The 14,140-nt window shown below is 46.2% G+C and overlaps 1 protein-coding gene across 1 annotated transcript in view; it reads right to left on the bottom strand.

Annotated features, from left to right (window-relative positions):
• Nucleotides 1-5,728: 5,728 nt before the first annotated feature.
• Nucleotides 5,729-14,140, bottom strand: part of Tex26 (testis expressed 26) — a 104,283-nt gene continuing 95,871 nt past the window's right edge. Inside the window, exon 10 of the mRNA XM_058582615.1 lies at nucleotides 5,729-5,927. Within this exon, the coding sequence (XP_058438598.1) occupies nucleotides 5,729-5,927 (199 nt within the window). The remainder of the gene's footprint in view (nucleotides 5,928-14,140) is intronic.

Below are 14,140 nucleotides of genomic sequence, written 5' to 3'. Positions count from 1 at the left end.
GCTCTCAGCCCTCTGCTCTTTTCTGCCAACACTCCAGACCTGTGGAGTTCTTGGATTCTCACTGCTGAGCTGCCTCCCCTAAGCCAGTGATGTGCATGCCTGTATCTTCCTCCTGAACCCCAAACTGGGACTCACCTCGTCTGTCAGGACCTTGCACATAGAGGACATAGATGGCTCTATAGTCACCTCCCTCTCGACATTTATATCATCATATTTGTGGCCTTAGTTCACAAGTTAGAAAACTGAATGGGTCCACTGGTTTCCGGGGCCCATTCTTTCCTTGGAGTCCAATGCTTGCAACTAGATAAATGAGAATGGTTCAGATAGCATCTTAGCCTAGTGTCTGACATGGAAAAGGTGCCCCCCAAAACTCATTTCTCTTTCCCTTGCCTTCTGTCTGTCTGATGTCTATGTAGGCATCAGATCTGTCTCTGTGGAAGGGGAGACCAGCTTTATTCCATCCCATTCGTCCCGTGGCACCTCTTGTCCATCAGGCCTGCAACAGTGCCTGGCCTCGGAGTCCATCTCCCAGCCCTGCATTTCTACAGGAAACTGCCCTATTCACTGGCACCAAGTAAATCTTCCCAACTCTCACTCTGCCACTTTCCTGCTAAAGAAATAAAAATGGTACCGTGTTATCACGTAGATTAGGTCAGGATGCATTTCCTTGACTTTCAGGTCTTTCAGCAATGGTCCTCTCATTCATTCACCCATTTCATTCCTATGCTCCAAATTTGGAGCTCTTTCCTCTGGTCCGCCCAGCTGCCCCACCTCCTTCCCTGCCCGCCATCTTTGTGTCTGGCTCACATTATTCCACTCATCCAATGCCCTTTCCCTACCCAAGGTTTATTTTTCCTTCAGGATCCAACTGGTGCATAAAGGTTGCTTCACTTGCTCTAGTCCAAAATGTTGTGTCCTCTGAATTCCTCTAATATTAAAAGTTGAGATGGTGTATCTTTTAACTATCACTAGTAGGATTTGTTGAGCTCTTACTATATGTAAGGACTGACTCAGCCACTCCTAAAATGTGTATCTGATTTTGAGATGTGGAAACTGAGGTTCAGAAGGTGAACTTGCCCAAAATTGCATTGGGATTAAAGCTCGCATGCAGTCCTACCCACAAATATTCCCATGGTTTTTATCTTGCTTTGTTTTTGTGTTTTTCTCCCCCACCCCAAAGCATTTGATTGCAGAGATGATTTATTGTACTATTCTTTTCCAAGAAGCCTAGCTAAGAGGTGAGCACATGATATTTATTTGATGAACTCACTGATTTTGATTTCTAGCTGCCAGACTTAATAATACCAGGACCCCAAATGAGTTAAGCAATTTATGGAAGCAATGGTCACCAGGATTATTAGCCCTGGTAAATAACAGGTGACAATCAGCACCATGCCAAAGTGACCAGGGACATCCCAGATAGCAACCTGCTTAGCCTTAGTGGTCTCCTTTCTCCCATTGCCCACTCCAGGAAACAAAACAAAACAAAACAAAAAAACCTGCAGGTAAAACACCTCAGAGCTCATTACTATTCTGAAGTCATTTTGTTTCCAACTCTTATTCACATCATCTCAGGGGCTTTGTTGACATTATCTGCTAACGAGTGTAATCCATCTTTCCAAATGGAGAGAGGCACCAACCCATCAAAGGACACCCTTCCCTCCACAGAGATCTGAGGTCTGAGGTTGCCTCCCGACTGCCAGGGCGGGCACTTGCTACTGGGCCAGCCGCCTGCGCCAGGCCCCTGGGTGCATTTCTAAAGGGTAATATTTACAGTGTTGGATGGCTGGGCGCTGCGGAGCTAATGGAATTCTTAATAAAGGCAGCCTTCATTAAGACAGGGAGCACAGGCAACGTGCCCTTGCTTTTGAGGAAAGGACGGCCCAGCACAAGACGGATGCTCCCCCTTGGCTTGGAAATCATGCGGGTCAAGTGCCTTGTCATGCATTAACAGGCTTTTTAAGTTCCTAGGCAGATTGAGAGGAGCGGCTTAGATAAATGAAGGCAGAGGAATCGTGCGATCTGTCTTGGTAGCGTAAACGCTGAGGCACAGCAGCTGCATTTAAACAGAGCAATTTGCTAAATGAGTGGTTGGCTACTTTCCAGATGGCCAATGTGACACGGGGCTTGGATGAATCCTTTATTCAATCATGCATCTGTCTAGACTGAGACACGAAAGGCCAGGTTAGAGCCACCACGGCAGCAACAGCAGCAGCAGCTTTGAAACCCTTGCATAAAACATGATCCGTATCGCCAATGAGGCAGCTTGGCCAGAGATCAGCTGGGGCGGGTATGGTGGCATAGCGCAAGCTACCTCCTGGCTGAATGACGGCCAGCTTGGAAGAGGGGCTCTCTCTGTGCATGACTGCCCCCTGTGCCACTTGACACACCGATCAGGTCACTGGGGCAGGCAGGAGACCTTAGGATGAAGCAGGAGTTTAAGACCAGACAGCAGAAAATACTGGCATCTTCTATGTTGCTGTTTTTCATGGGCCCTTCTTAATCGTTTTGCATACCTGTATTTTGGCTTGATTTGTCTACGTCATTTTAAAATTCCCAAGACCCATGAAAGAATGTGCTTAGCTTTCAGCCATGCCTCCTCTCTGTCTTGCCTTCTCCCCATTCCTGGAACTTAATTCAGTTTGAGGACTTTGCTAGAAATGATACTGGCTGTAGACACCACAGGGTAGATGAGATAACCGTTGGATTGTGCAGCCTCAAGGTCTATGACACATATTGCCTAACTGAAGTGAGTTAGGTCAAATGGAGCCACTTGAGGGCCATTTGACCCAACTAATAAAATAGTTAGCCTGAAAACTGCCCTGGGCTATAATGTGGATATATAGAAAAGACAACTCTATCCACTGGTTTCACTCTGATGAGTTATTTATATCCCACGCTTATTTTATTTTTATTATCATAATAAAAAGTTTCCATGGGCAGGAATTTGGCCATGTTCTTCAGTAGCCCTTCCAGTCTGATCAGGTAAGCAGTCCTGTCCCACCCTATGCTAGAACTCACCCTATGCTAGAACTCACCCCATGCTAGAACTCACCCCATGCTAGATGGCCAGCAGTGGCCCTTCCCCCTCCACACTAAGCAGCAGCTTCCATTTATTTTTAACTCAAGAGGAAAAGTTTAACCCCATGAATCACCAGCAGCACTTCCTGTGACACCCTGGGGAAAACTACAGTTGGCTTAGAAAGAACCCCAAAGCGCTTCACTTATTGTGGTTTCTGATCTACACAGGATGGAAAATTTTGAGTTCTGCTTTGCGTTGATATACCAAAGCTTTTTCACCAACATTTTTCTGTCTTGGAACTTTCCTACCATCAGGGCAGAGTCTGCTGGGTTATCAGGGGGCTGTAGCATCATTCCCTGGGCTATCTCACCAGATATCACTTTTTTTCATGACTGCTCTGAGCCTAGTTTCCTCATCTGAACCATGGTGCACGGAACATTACTTGAGACAGTATTTTTTCAATTCTTCTAAGGGTGGTACAAAACTAGCAACATTCTACAATGGAGATGAAGTGCTGGTCCATATATGTGAGGAATGCTTTAGGACACGGCTGGTCCAGACTTATTGATGGAGATCTTGAGGGCAAGAGTCCAGTCTATGGAAAGGGACTTGTTCTAGTCCATAGACATGCCATATGGTTAGAACAACAGTAATTGAACTCTGGGGTAGTTTCAAATCTATTCAAGTCCTGACAATGAGGAAACAGCTCCAAACAGGTATAGAAGTTATGCCTTAACCTTCTTAAGAAATGCCTTTCCTATTATGCCAACTGTAACACTGGTGAATATTTTTGAAGTATCTTTTAAGTACCTGATCCTGGGCTGAGTGCAAACCTAGAGAAGCTGCAAGGACAGTCACTCATCTTTGAGTGACTACTACAATGGCAGCCTTTGTAGTAGCCATTGATGGAAGTTCCTCTAGCCTTTGTCAGCACATTGCAAATGTGGCTCTCCTTCTTCTGAGTATGATTGGGCCCCGGATTCCAGGGACACATGACAACCAAGAAGTATGCAAATCATGAAAACCTTGCAAGCTGCCAAAGGATGATTGGATGACAGATTAGGTGACAAGGCAGGAAGAATCCAGAGCTTCTGTCTCATAAATAAACCTGTTTCTCTCACACACAACCTGCAGCTATGCTAAATGGCAACCTGATCTCTTCAATCCTATGCTCACTTTAAGCCTTTTCCCAGCCTAAAGAAATTTGATTTTTAAAATGAGCATCAAATGAAGCCTTAAATACTGCTTGAAAATGTCATGACTTTTTAACATTCAAATATAGCTCTACAAAGAGTCACCCCTGATTGACATTTTATTCCATTTTAGGCATGTTAATTAAGAACCACAGATACTAGCAAGAGATGAAAGCAGCAGAAGCTGCAAACTATTCCTGAGATAAATGCAACCCTCATTTGCGTAGAAACTAAATCAGAGCAGGAACACGCTACGTGTACGGGTTCATTCGCATGGTGTCCACTAGGGGGCAGTAGATGATCGGGTCTCCAGCCTGCGGCCTCTAATGACGGTTACTATATATACACCTGAAGGGTGGCAGGCCCTTTACACAAAGTGAGCAGTGCGGCAGCGATGACAGGTGTAGGGAGCAGTCAGTTATTACTACCGCACGGTCTGTCGGAAGGATAAAGTGAAATGAGTCATTTGCATTTCTACCAATGAACCTGCATCCTAATGAACAGGCAGTGTCGTGTCGTTGGGACCTGCCCTTGGCTTCCCTCTCGGGCTTTTGCAGGAGAAGAACCAGGAGAGCAGCCAGGGAGAGGCCCAGCCAGGGAGCCCTGCTTACAGTGGCTGGCAACCCCAGGCACAAATCCAGGGCACCATTCATATTGTATAGCCTGTGTGAATGGCGCCCCCTAGAGCTGGGCCGTGCGAAGATCCTCTCCTGCTCCCACCCCATGGGTCCTTGGGCTGTGTGTCTCTGTAGAGGCAAATGCCTGGCACTTGCTCTCTCCTGAGGCTCCTCATAATTAATAACATCTGCATTGAAAGGCTTTAAGGAGAACGGAGAAAAAGGCAACATCTGTGTGACATTAGGAAGCAAGACCAGGTGAAGTTCAATTCCTCTGTTCTCTGCTTATCTTCCTCTTCTCCCTCCTTGATGCAAGAATCAGATATCCTCCTGTCATTACCCTGTCCAAACCTATTCTCCAGAAAATTCTAGAATAGCCAATCATTCAGCTTCAGTTGTTTACACAGATTGTCTTCTTTCCTAGGGTAATTTGCATGTAAGCCTTATTTCTAACTGGGAAGCAAAACACAGAGAAAGGATTCCTTGCTCCTGGCCCAGGATAGCAGGAACCTTCCCTGCAAATGGGAGCAAGCCAGCTGTGCCATTTCCCTGCCCCCTGTCTCCGACTTCCATGCTTTCAGGGTAACTCCTCCATTCCCAAGTGCATTTCTGCATACATTCACTTACCTGGAATGTTCCTTTTGTTCCCTTGATAATCATTAAGTCTAGTTTCCTCATGTCATCCTGCTTGGGTTCAAATCCTATTTCTGCCACCTCTTGGAATCACAGATCCTTGGGCAAATTAAATAACTCTTCTGTGGCTCACCTTCCCCATTCTCACAAATGGCAGTGATAATGACCACCTCTTAGGGTGTAGCAAGGTGAGAGGACAGTGGTAAGAGCACCAGGTACGCAAGCTAGCCTTACTCACGTGTGACCCCTGAATGTGTTTGTTCTCACGAGGCCGCGTTTCCTCGACTCTCTTCCTCTTCATTCCAGCTCAGCTTGGAGACACAGATGCTCCCAGCCTCTTCCCTCCCCCTCACTTCTTCTGCAAAGGACAGCAGATGGTCTTCTGGTTCCTGACTCAGTTCCACCCCCACACCTACCTGGTCATCGCCGTAGAGAATCAGGCACTTGTCAGAATCCAGGAAGCTGAAAGCAAAGAACACGGACACGAAACACCATCTTCAGATATGGCATCAAAACCACAGGCGGGACTGTGGGGGAATCTGGCAAAGGGCCTTCAGGTCATGCTCGATTTGTAGAACATTCTTGGAAATAGACACTTGTTTACTTCGTGATTTCCGACTCTCTTCCTTTGATCGCCTACTTCCACTGTGCAGATTCATGGTTAAAATAAGAAACTTATTTAAAAACCAGTGCGGGAGCTGAGAGCGAGCTGTAAGGAGATGCCCGGGCCGATGAGCCCTCTGGGAAGCAGACTCGGTGCCACCTTAGCCACTGGAAGGAGGGGCCCCACACTCCTGCGCCAGGACGCTCAAGTGGACTTGAGACCTTTCTTGTGTGGGTATTAGAGATGTCTCCATCTTTTAAATACCTTAATTGTAGACACTACAGAGCCCCCGAGAGATGTTGCTTCCCTCTTTTTCTTCCATCATCCAGGAAGCTCCAAGAGAAAGATGCTGTTTGTTTCTCAAAACTGTTCAGGGCATTATGGGGGGAAGTCAGGGGCGACCAGCTCCCTGAACCCAGTGCATGAGGGGGTCAGTGAGGACATTCCTCTGAGACACTCGATTTTTAGGAGGAATTGCTGCAACCCCACAGCTCTGGGTGGGGTGTTGGGTTCCAAGGGTTTGGATGCCACTTGTGCCAGGACCAGAGTTGGGGGCAGCAATGCCCCTTGATGGTGAGAGATTTGAACATGGGGGCCTGGTAGGAGGGCAGAGGTGACAAGCAGGAAAAAAAGAGGCCAGGAGAGAGGGGGAGAGGGGGACCAGGACATTGAGTGGTGTGGCTTTGACCGGTGTACCTTCAAATCTCAGTACTGTCTACAAAAACAAACACAGAAATGCTTCCTATGGCTGGATTTCCCATCAAAAACCTGAAGGGGTTGGGTGGATGCTAACGGTGGAAGCCCCACTGATAATCTGGGGATTATCAGTTTACCAGTTTACTTGTTGGATATTGTGTGGCTACCTTAAATTTGATGAATAACTTTTCAGCTTGTATCAGATTTATATATTGCTTTTATTTCAAAAGACAAGGGAATCTACTCAAGACTTTTCTCATGTCAATATTGGACACACCTATGTCTTCTAAATGCCTTAATTATAATTTCCTTACAGACAGTACGAAGCCTACTATAGATGTTGCTTATCTATTTTTTTTTTCTGGCATCTAAGAAGCTCAAAGAGAAAGGTGCTATTTATTTAGGGTATTATGGGAGATATTTTGCTCACTAATTTTTATCTTCATTTATACACACACACACACACACACACACATATATATATATTTCACCTTCATCTCCAGTCATAAATATGCAAGTGTATGTCATCTTTTATTTTGTTCTATATTCATTATTGTCAATATCCAAATCCTTTTTTAGACAATGTTGTCCTTAATAGCCCAAAACATAAATAAATGCATTTTGCCTATCCCGAAAGTTCTCAGACCTCTATCTTTTACTGTGCAGAGATACTCTTCTGGCTGTGTCGTAGTCACTTCTGCTCCTCACTCCTGGCTTCAGAGTCTTGCTTTTGCAAAGGACTCTTTCACCTGTGTTTTTATTAAGGTGTCTCCTATATTGTCTTCTAGTATATACTTTAAAAACATTTCAGTTTTGCTGTTCCTAGAATTTATTTTTATACATGGTATGATGCAAGGACTAAACTTTCCCCCTAAATGAAAACCAGCAGTTATTTGCTAGATTGTTACCACACTAATTTGAAATATCAGTTTCATCCAGTGCTCTTTTCTGGGTGTACAGACTTCTATCGTGAATCTGTGGGCTCCTTTCTGCCCCAGTATGTCACTTCTCTCATTTACTGTAACTTAATAGATGACTCGACATCTGTAATTCAAGGCCTTCCTCATGACCCCTTCACAACATTTTCTCGACTCTCATCATATATTTACTCTTTTTTTATTTTTATTTTTCAGTTGTAGATGGACACGATACCTTTATTTTGTTTATTTATTTTTATGGGGTGCTGAGGATCGAACCCAGGGCCTCACATGTGTTAGGCAAATGCTGAATCACTGAGCTACAGCCCCAGCCCACATATTTACTCTTCCAAGTGAACTTTAGAGTCACCTTGTTAAGCTCCAAAACTGTCTCATCAAGATTCCAACTGGACACTGAATTTGGCTTTTGATTTTGGGACATCTTCACAACATGGAATTTTTTCATCTAGGAACATAGATCCTTCCCCTATATTTGGATTTTCTTTTATGTCTTTAGAAAGGTTATTGTTAAGTTTATTTCTGGATGTACTTTATAATTGGTCAATTGATTTTGTCTTTAGACAGAGAGGAAGTGAGAAAGATAGTGAAGAGCCAGGTTCCTGGTAGCCCAGAGGTTCCACTGTGAAGTTATATTCACTTGAAAAGATTTGACAGAACATATCCTAGCAAAATCACGTGTGGTCCATGTAGGACTCATGCATGGCCTTCAAGAAGCCCAAGATCTGAGGCTCTCTGACAAGCTATCACAAGGCCTATTTGGACCAAAAAAAAAAAAAAAAGTGTGTGTGTATATATGTGTGTGTGTGTGTGTGTGTGTTTCTGTAGTTAATATTTTCACAGAAGATTTTGAAAAGGTCCTTGTGCACTACCATTCTCTCCAACACTTTCCTTTCCATAATTCTTGGCGATTTTAATATTGATTGTAAATAACTGTCCCGTGAACTTTAGAGTCACCTTGTCTTCTTGTCTTCCTCCGTGCTTCTGTCACTCATGGCCATGGTCATGGCCTTGACCTTGCTAGTACTGACTGGCACACTCTCCATCCCACACTAAATCTCAATTTCACATGTTCTACCTCCAACCATTCCAATTTACCGACTCCACAGCTGAGGTTGAAACTTCAAAACATTTTCACCACCCCGGATCCTTTGGGGCTCCATTTTCCTTCTTGTGTGGCTTGAGCTTCATGGACAATTATTACCACTTCCTCATATCCCCCCCCCCCCACCCAATCTCCTTGCTCACTCTCTCTGTTTTTTGCTCTTGCATGGAAAAACCACACCCTGAGTTAAGCCTGACTTGACTTCTTACCTTCCTCCTGCCTGCAGCCATGTGAGAAATGTGGCTGGGGATGAACCACAGAACTGTGCTGAGTGGTCTCACTTCAAATTCATGACCACAAACCACTAATGAGTTCTCAGTGCTTCCTGGCAGCCGCCCCTCATCTCCCACTCTCCAAGACCAACTCACTTCTTCCTTTCTCTGCAAATCTCCAACATCTTGTCCCCAATCGCCAGTCTCAGATGAGAAATTCCTAAGTCAAAAAGAAAGCTGCTCCAAAAAGACCCTCCCTCCATCAGATCCCACCACATAGCACATGCACACTTGCATCTGAACCCCCTGCTCAGCCCTCCCTTGGGTCCCACCAGATGAGCTGCCCATGGTCCCCATGAAGCTAGTGCCCTAGGTCCCAACCCTTCTCATTCACTCAAGGATGTCATTTGGCATCTCTCCTGTATCCTCAGTTTTCCAGTTTTTACTGGATCATTCCCAAGAGCATACAGCCTTGGGAATCTTTCTCAATCCCCTTTTCTCTCTATTGCCCTATTTTTCTCCTTTCTTTTACAGCAAAGTGACTTGAGAGAGAACTTCACACTGCTGTCTCTAGTTTTCCCTTCCTGGTGTCTTCTGACAACATCCCCACAGAGCTTCTGCCTGCAACTCTCACAGAAGCTGTCTCGCCAGTCAGCAGCGACCTCCAGGCTGAAGCCGGTGGAAATGCAGGGTTCTTATTTGTCTAGCAGCTGCCTATGACTCTGTTCTCCCCAAGTTCAAGTGACCGGCTCCGTCCTCACTACTTGCTTGTGAGTCCTTGTAAGTCACTGGTGAGCACATGCCTCAGCTTCGTGGAGTTAACGCCATCTGTCTGCACTAATGGCTTGGACTCCCCCAATGCTCACTCGATGGCCATCCTGAATTTCTTATGACTTACCTGACCCTTCTTTATCCCTAGCACTGTGCCTTTCTAACCTCCTGCATGATCATGCGTTGTGTGGTTATTGTCTAGGAGCCCAGTTCACTGGGGCAGGGGTTTTGCCTATTTTCTTTACTAATGTATCCCAAGTGCCCAGAACAGTGCCAGGCCCATAATAGGTTACACTGAGCCTTGTCCTTGATGCATTTTGCACTTCCAGGCACCACACACACTTCTTGCACACTCCAGTCTGGAAGCTCTGTGGACCATTATTGTCCAGGTCCCCAGTGTGCTATGCCCAGTTCCCCCATCCACTAGCTGTCTAGTCACTCCTGCGCCATATTTCCCCATTAACCCTCGCTCTCCCATAATGCCTGTCTCCTTCCACCCCAGTCTGAATCCCCCGAGAGCCCAGTGTTGATCTCTTTCTTCCCTTATCTATCCAGGGAACGTCGCCTGCACCTGTTTATGGGGGAGGGGGTTGGTTATCCACTCAGAAATCACGCTTGATAAAGCTCTCTGTGTTTACAGCAGGTCCCGATCAAATTTTGGGACAGAACTTCATCGTCATGAGCGTGTCCTAGCTGATGTCAGTGCTCATGGCCTGTGCGGTGTCTGCCTGAATGCTGCGCCCGGGTTACTCAGGTGGCTGCCTGTCACCTTTAGCCTCCTGGCCTCCAAGCCCGGGGCCATGGCCAGCCTCAGTTCTTAGCACAATCGATCCTGGAGGCCACAGGACCTCCTCTCTCAGTCCTGGTATTCCCATGATGCCTTCTGAGCCCCAGTCACCACCCAGCCAAGCTCAGGGCTGAAGCCTTACCCGCCTTGCCCACTCTCCTTCCAGTTGAATGAATGTAGGGTGTAGCAAGAACCTGGCCGAGTCAGGGCACGTCTTCCAGACCCATCCCCTCCGGCATTCTGCAAATACCGACAGACGACATCTATGTGCCTGGTGTTGTGTATCCCACTGGGATGTGATAGGTGAAATCCCCACTTCCGTGCACTTATATTCTAATGGGGGGAAGCGATAATCAACAAAGACCAATGAACATCTCACATGTCAGCTGCTGGGAAGTGCCCAGGAGGTCAATAAAGCAGACATCTGGGTCTGGGGGTGGGTAGATGTGAGAACGACTTTGTAGAGGGTGGGAGGAGAAGGCCGGGCTGAGCAGGTGACATTGGAGTGAGCCACATGGACTCCAGGAAGGAAGGGCACTCCCCGAGGAGGGAACGGTGAATGTAGAGGCCCTGAGATGGCAGCACTCCTTGGGTGTTCAAAGAACATCAAGGAATTCATTGTCCTGAAGTGCAGAGAGTGAGTGAGGGGAGGGGGCAGTAGGTAAGGACAGACTGGTGTGGAGGAAGATTTTCCCCATGGCTAAAAATGAGCCCCCCAAGTTGGGGAGATATTAGGCAGAGAAGAACTGCAGGGGAGTGAGAAGGAGAAAGGCTGAGTTACCAGGCCTAGTTACCAGGAGTGTGAGGACAGGGAGCCCCCAAGGAAGAGCGGCTGCAGGGGCTGCAGCAGATGGTGCCCTGGTAGCCGAGTGCATAGACTACGGTGTGGATCTTAAATGTCCTCCAGAGCCACACGTGTTAAAGGCTTATTCCCAGGGTAAGGCTGTTAGGAGGTGGCAGAACCTTTGGGAAGTGGGCCTGGAGGCAGGTCTTCAGGTCACTGGGAGCATGCCCTCAAGGGGGATTGTGGGACCCTAGATTCTTCCTCTTTCTTTGCTCCCTGGCTCATGAGGCAATTTCTCATTTGCTCCACCACACACTTCCTCCTTGATATGCTACCTTGCTGCAGACCCAAAGCACCAGGGTCAATGGATCATGGACCAGAACCTCTAAAATTGAGCCCCAATAACCCCTTTTTCTTTACAAGTCGATTATCTCAGGTATTTTGTTAAATCAATGGAAAGCTGACGAATATACCCTACATGGTCATGATCAGAGGTGTCCCAGCAAAGGGCCCCAGAAGCAGGGCAGGATATTGGTGAGGGAAACCCTGAAGTGACTGAGATTATGGTGGGTAGTGGGAGCTCAAAATAGCAATGAACTTGAGTTTTGGAAAGTGAAGTAAGTTCTATTTATTGCGTATCTGGAGTTAGGGACTAAGAGTCTCACTTGCTGCACTATTCTAAGTACGTTAAAATAAGGCACAGCATACGGCAGTCATATCCCTGGCTCGTCTTTTAGGAATCTTTGCCCCAGGATGCTGACATGTTTTTCTCATAGGACTGTTGAAAAAAAATGGAAAGAATGGTCCAGAGTGGAGATCTTCTGCTCTGCGGTTGCTCACCCTGAAAGGAGTCTCCGCTTGTGCTTCAAAGTGCAAAATCACGGACTTTTTATAGAGACAGAGATTTCAATGGCATTTCTGCCAAAAAAAAAAATCCAGAAATGCATCAATCCTGAGTAAGAGAGCCCAGAAATTATTCATACTGCTCTGCAGCTCTGGCGAGAGACCAGATTCTGGGGATTCAGGCATCTGAAACATTTCGTTGGGGCCACAGCAATGGCCATACACGCAGGCATTAACAAGCTAAAAGGACAGAGATTTCCAAACAGTCCGTCTTTGATTTCTTTTAAAGATGTGAAGAGGACCAATTTAAGATTGATATAGCTTTTTTTTTTTTCCTGCAGGGAATTTCTCATTTCTCATTAATGTGTGTGTGTGTGTGTGTGTAAATATCCATCAAAGAAGCAAAGGAGAGCATCTTGTTTGGGAGGGAGGGATAAGAAAGTGAAGTTGAACCCAAATGACTTGAAAAGCCAGTGATTCCAGAGAGCGTTTCACCACATCAAATAACCTGAAGTTTTCATCCAGTGCTTAGGACAGGGCTCCAGGCCCAGGGCAAACTCAGCACAAGGCCTGTGGGAAGAACGAGGGAGCTGGGAAGTTGGAAATCCCCGGGGAGGTTTGGATTGGCTCCAGATTCTGTTTCTTTGAACTTTTTCTAAATTGCAGAGCCTTAGAAGTGAGTCAATTTCTGACAAATCTTGGTATTCTAAATCCTAATGATCTCGTCATCTCCATAATGGAGCTACTTTTGATTTTAAAAGAACCTTTCTTCTCTTTTTCCCCCTACAGAATGCAGTAGCATAAAGCGCAGAGCAAATTGTGTTTCCCCCTTCAAAATGGAGAGAATAATTGACTCTCAGTTATGAAAGGTGACAGCGAGATTGAGATGGATGAAAACTGTCTACCAGGGGCAAATCGTTGTGGGTTTTCTTTTCTTTCTTTCTTTTTTAAGATATGAAGAGGGAAAGACCAGTCAAATGATAGCTCACACTGAAGTGTCTCTAGTTATTGTGTTCAATCTCCTCTAGATTTCAGCTTTCCAGAAGGAAAGTTAATGGATCCTCACGGCTTCCTGCCCCTACACCAGCTAAGGAGAGAATGCAGGTCATTTTTATTTAGCTTGTGCTTGATTTGCACCAAATTAATTGTACTAACGCATTGAAGGAAGCCAGGATTTTGTCACGTACGTAAGAAGTCTCATTTGGGTCATCATAAGAATTGCTGTGTCTTGAGACAGCCAACCAATGTCTTAATATCAAATTGGGTGAAAACCACAAAACAATAGAGATGCTCAGTGCTTTTGCACATCAAAGAAGCTAGGAGCGAGCGCAGACCGTATGATGAGCGTCCATGTGCAGAAAGGCCTCGATCACTAGGACAGTGGCCAAGGCCCACGGGGCTCTGCTGAAGATTCTTGAGCAGAGTATAATCAGATGTGCTCAGCGTTCACAGGCTCAGCTGCAAAGAGAGATACTGGAAGCCATAAGATGATCAAACAGCATGTGTGAGAAACGACAGGGACCCACTCTGAGGCAGTGTTCACAGAAATGAGGGGACCGAAGGGACATGACATCACTGATTGATCAGAAGTGGAAGTCGAGGAAGAAAGGCAGCAGCCCCAGAGAATTCCAAGGTTTCTCACTTGGATGAGGAAGGCCAGGCTGATCCAACACCTCAGGGTAGCCACCACCAGGAAAGCCACAGGATCCGGGGTGGTGCAGCTGCATTTGCTCAGTTAGGGTGCAAGGCCTCCCAGGCAGCCACAGGGATGTGACTCTGGTGTTTAGAGTGCAGGCATCAAGAAGTAAGTTTTAAAGTTATAAAAAGGAGAGACAGTACTAGAGAATGTGGAACCAGGAGCAGGCCAACGGGGCACAGGTGAGAAGCAGAGTAGGAGAACCACAGACGGGTCATTGTTGCCAAGGTCAAGGGAACAGA

This window comes from Marmota monax, unplaced genomic scaffold (assembly GCF_021218885.2).
Source record: "Marmota monax isolate L192 unplaced genomic scaffold, Marmota_monax_Labrador192_F-V1.1 WCK01_AAM20220418_F8-fsc00011, whole genome shotgun sequence".
NCBI classification, from domain to species: domain Eukaryota; kingdom Metazoa; phylum Chordata; class Mammalia; order Rodentia; family Sciuridae; genus Marmota; species Marmota monax.
Note: the sequence above shows the minus strand (reverse complement) of the source record. Positions and strands in the feature narration are given on the sequence as shown.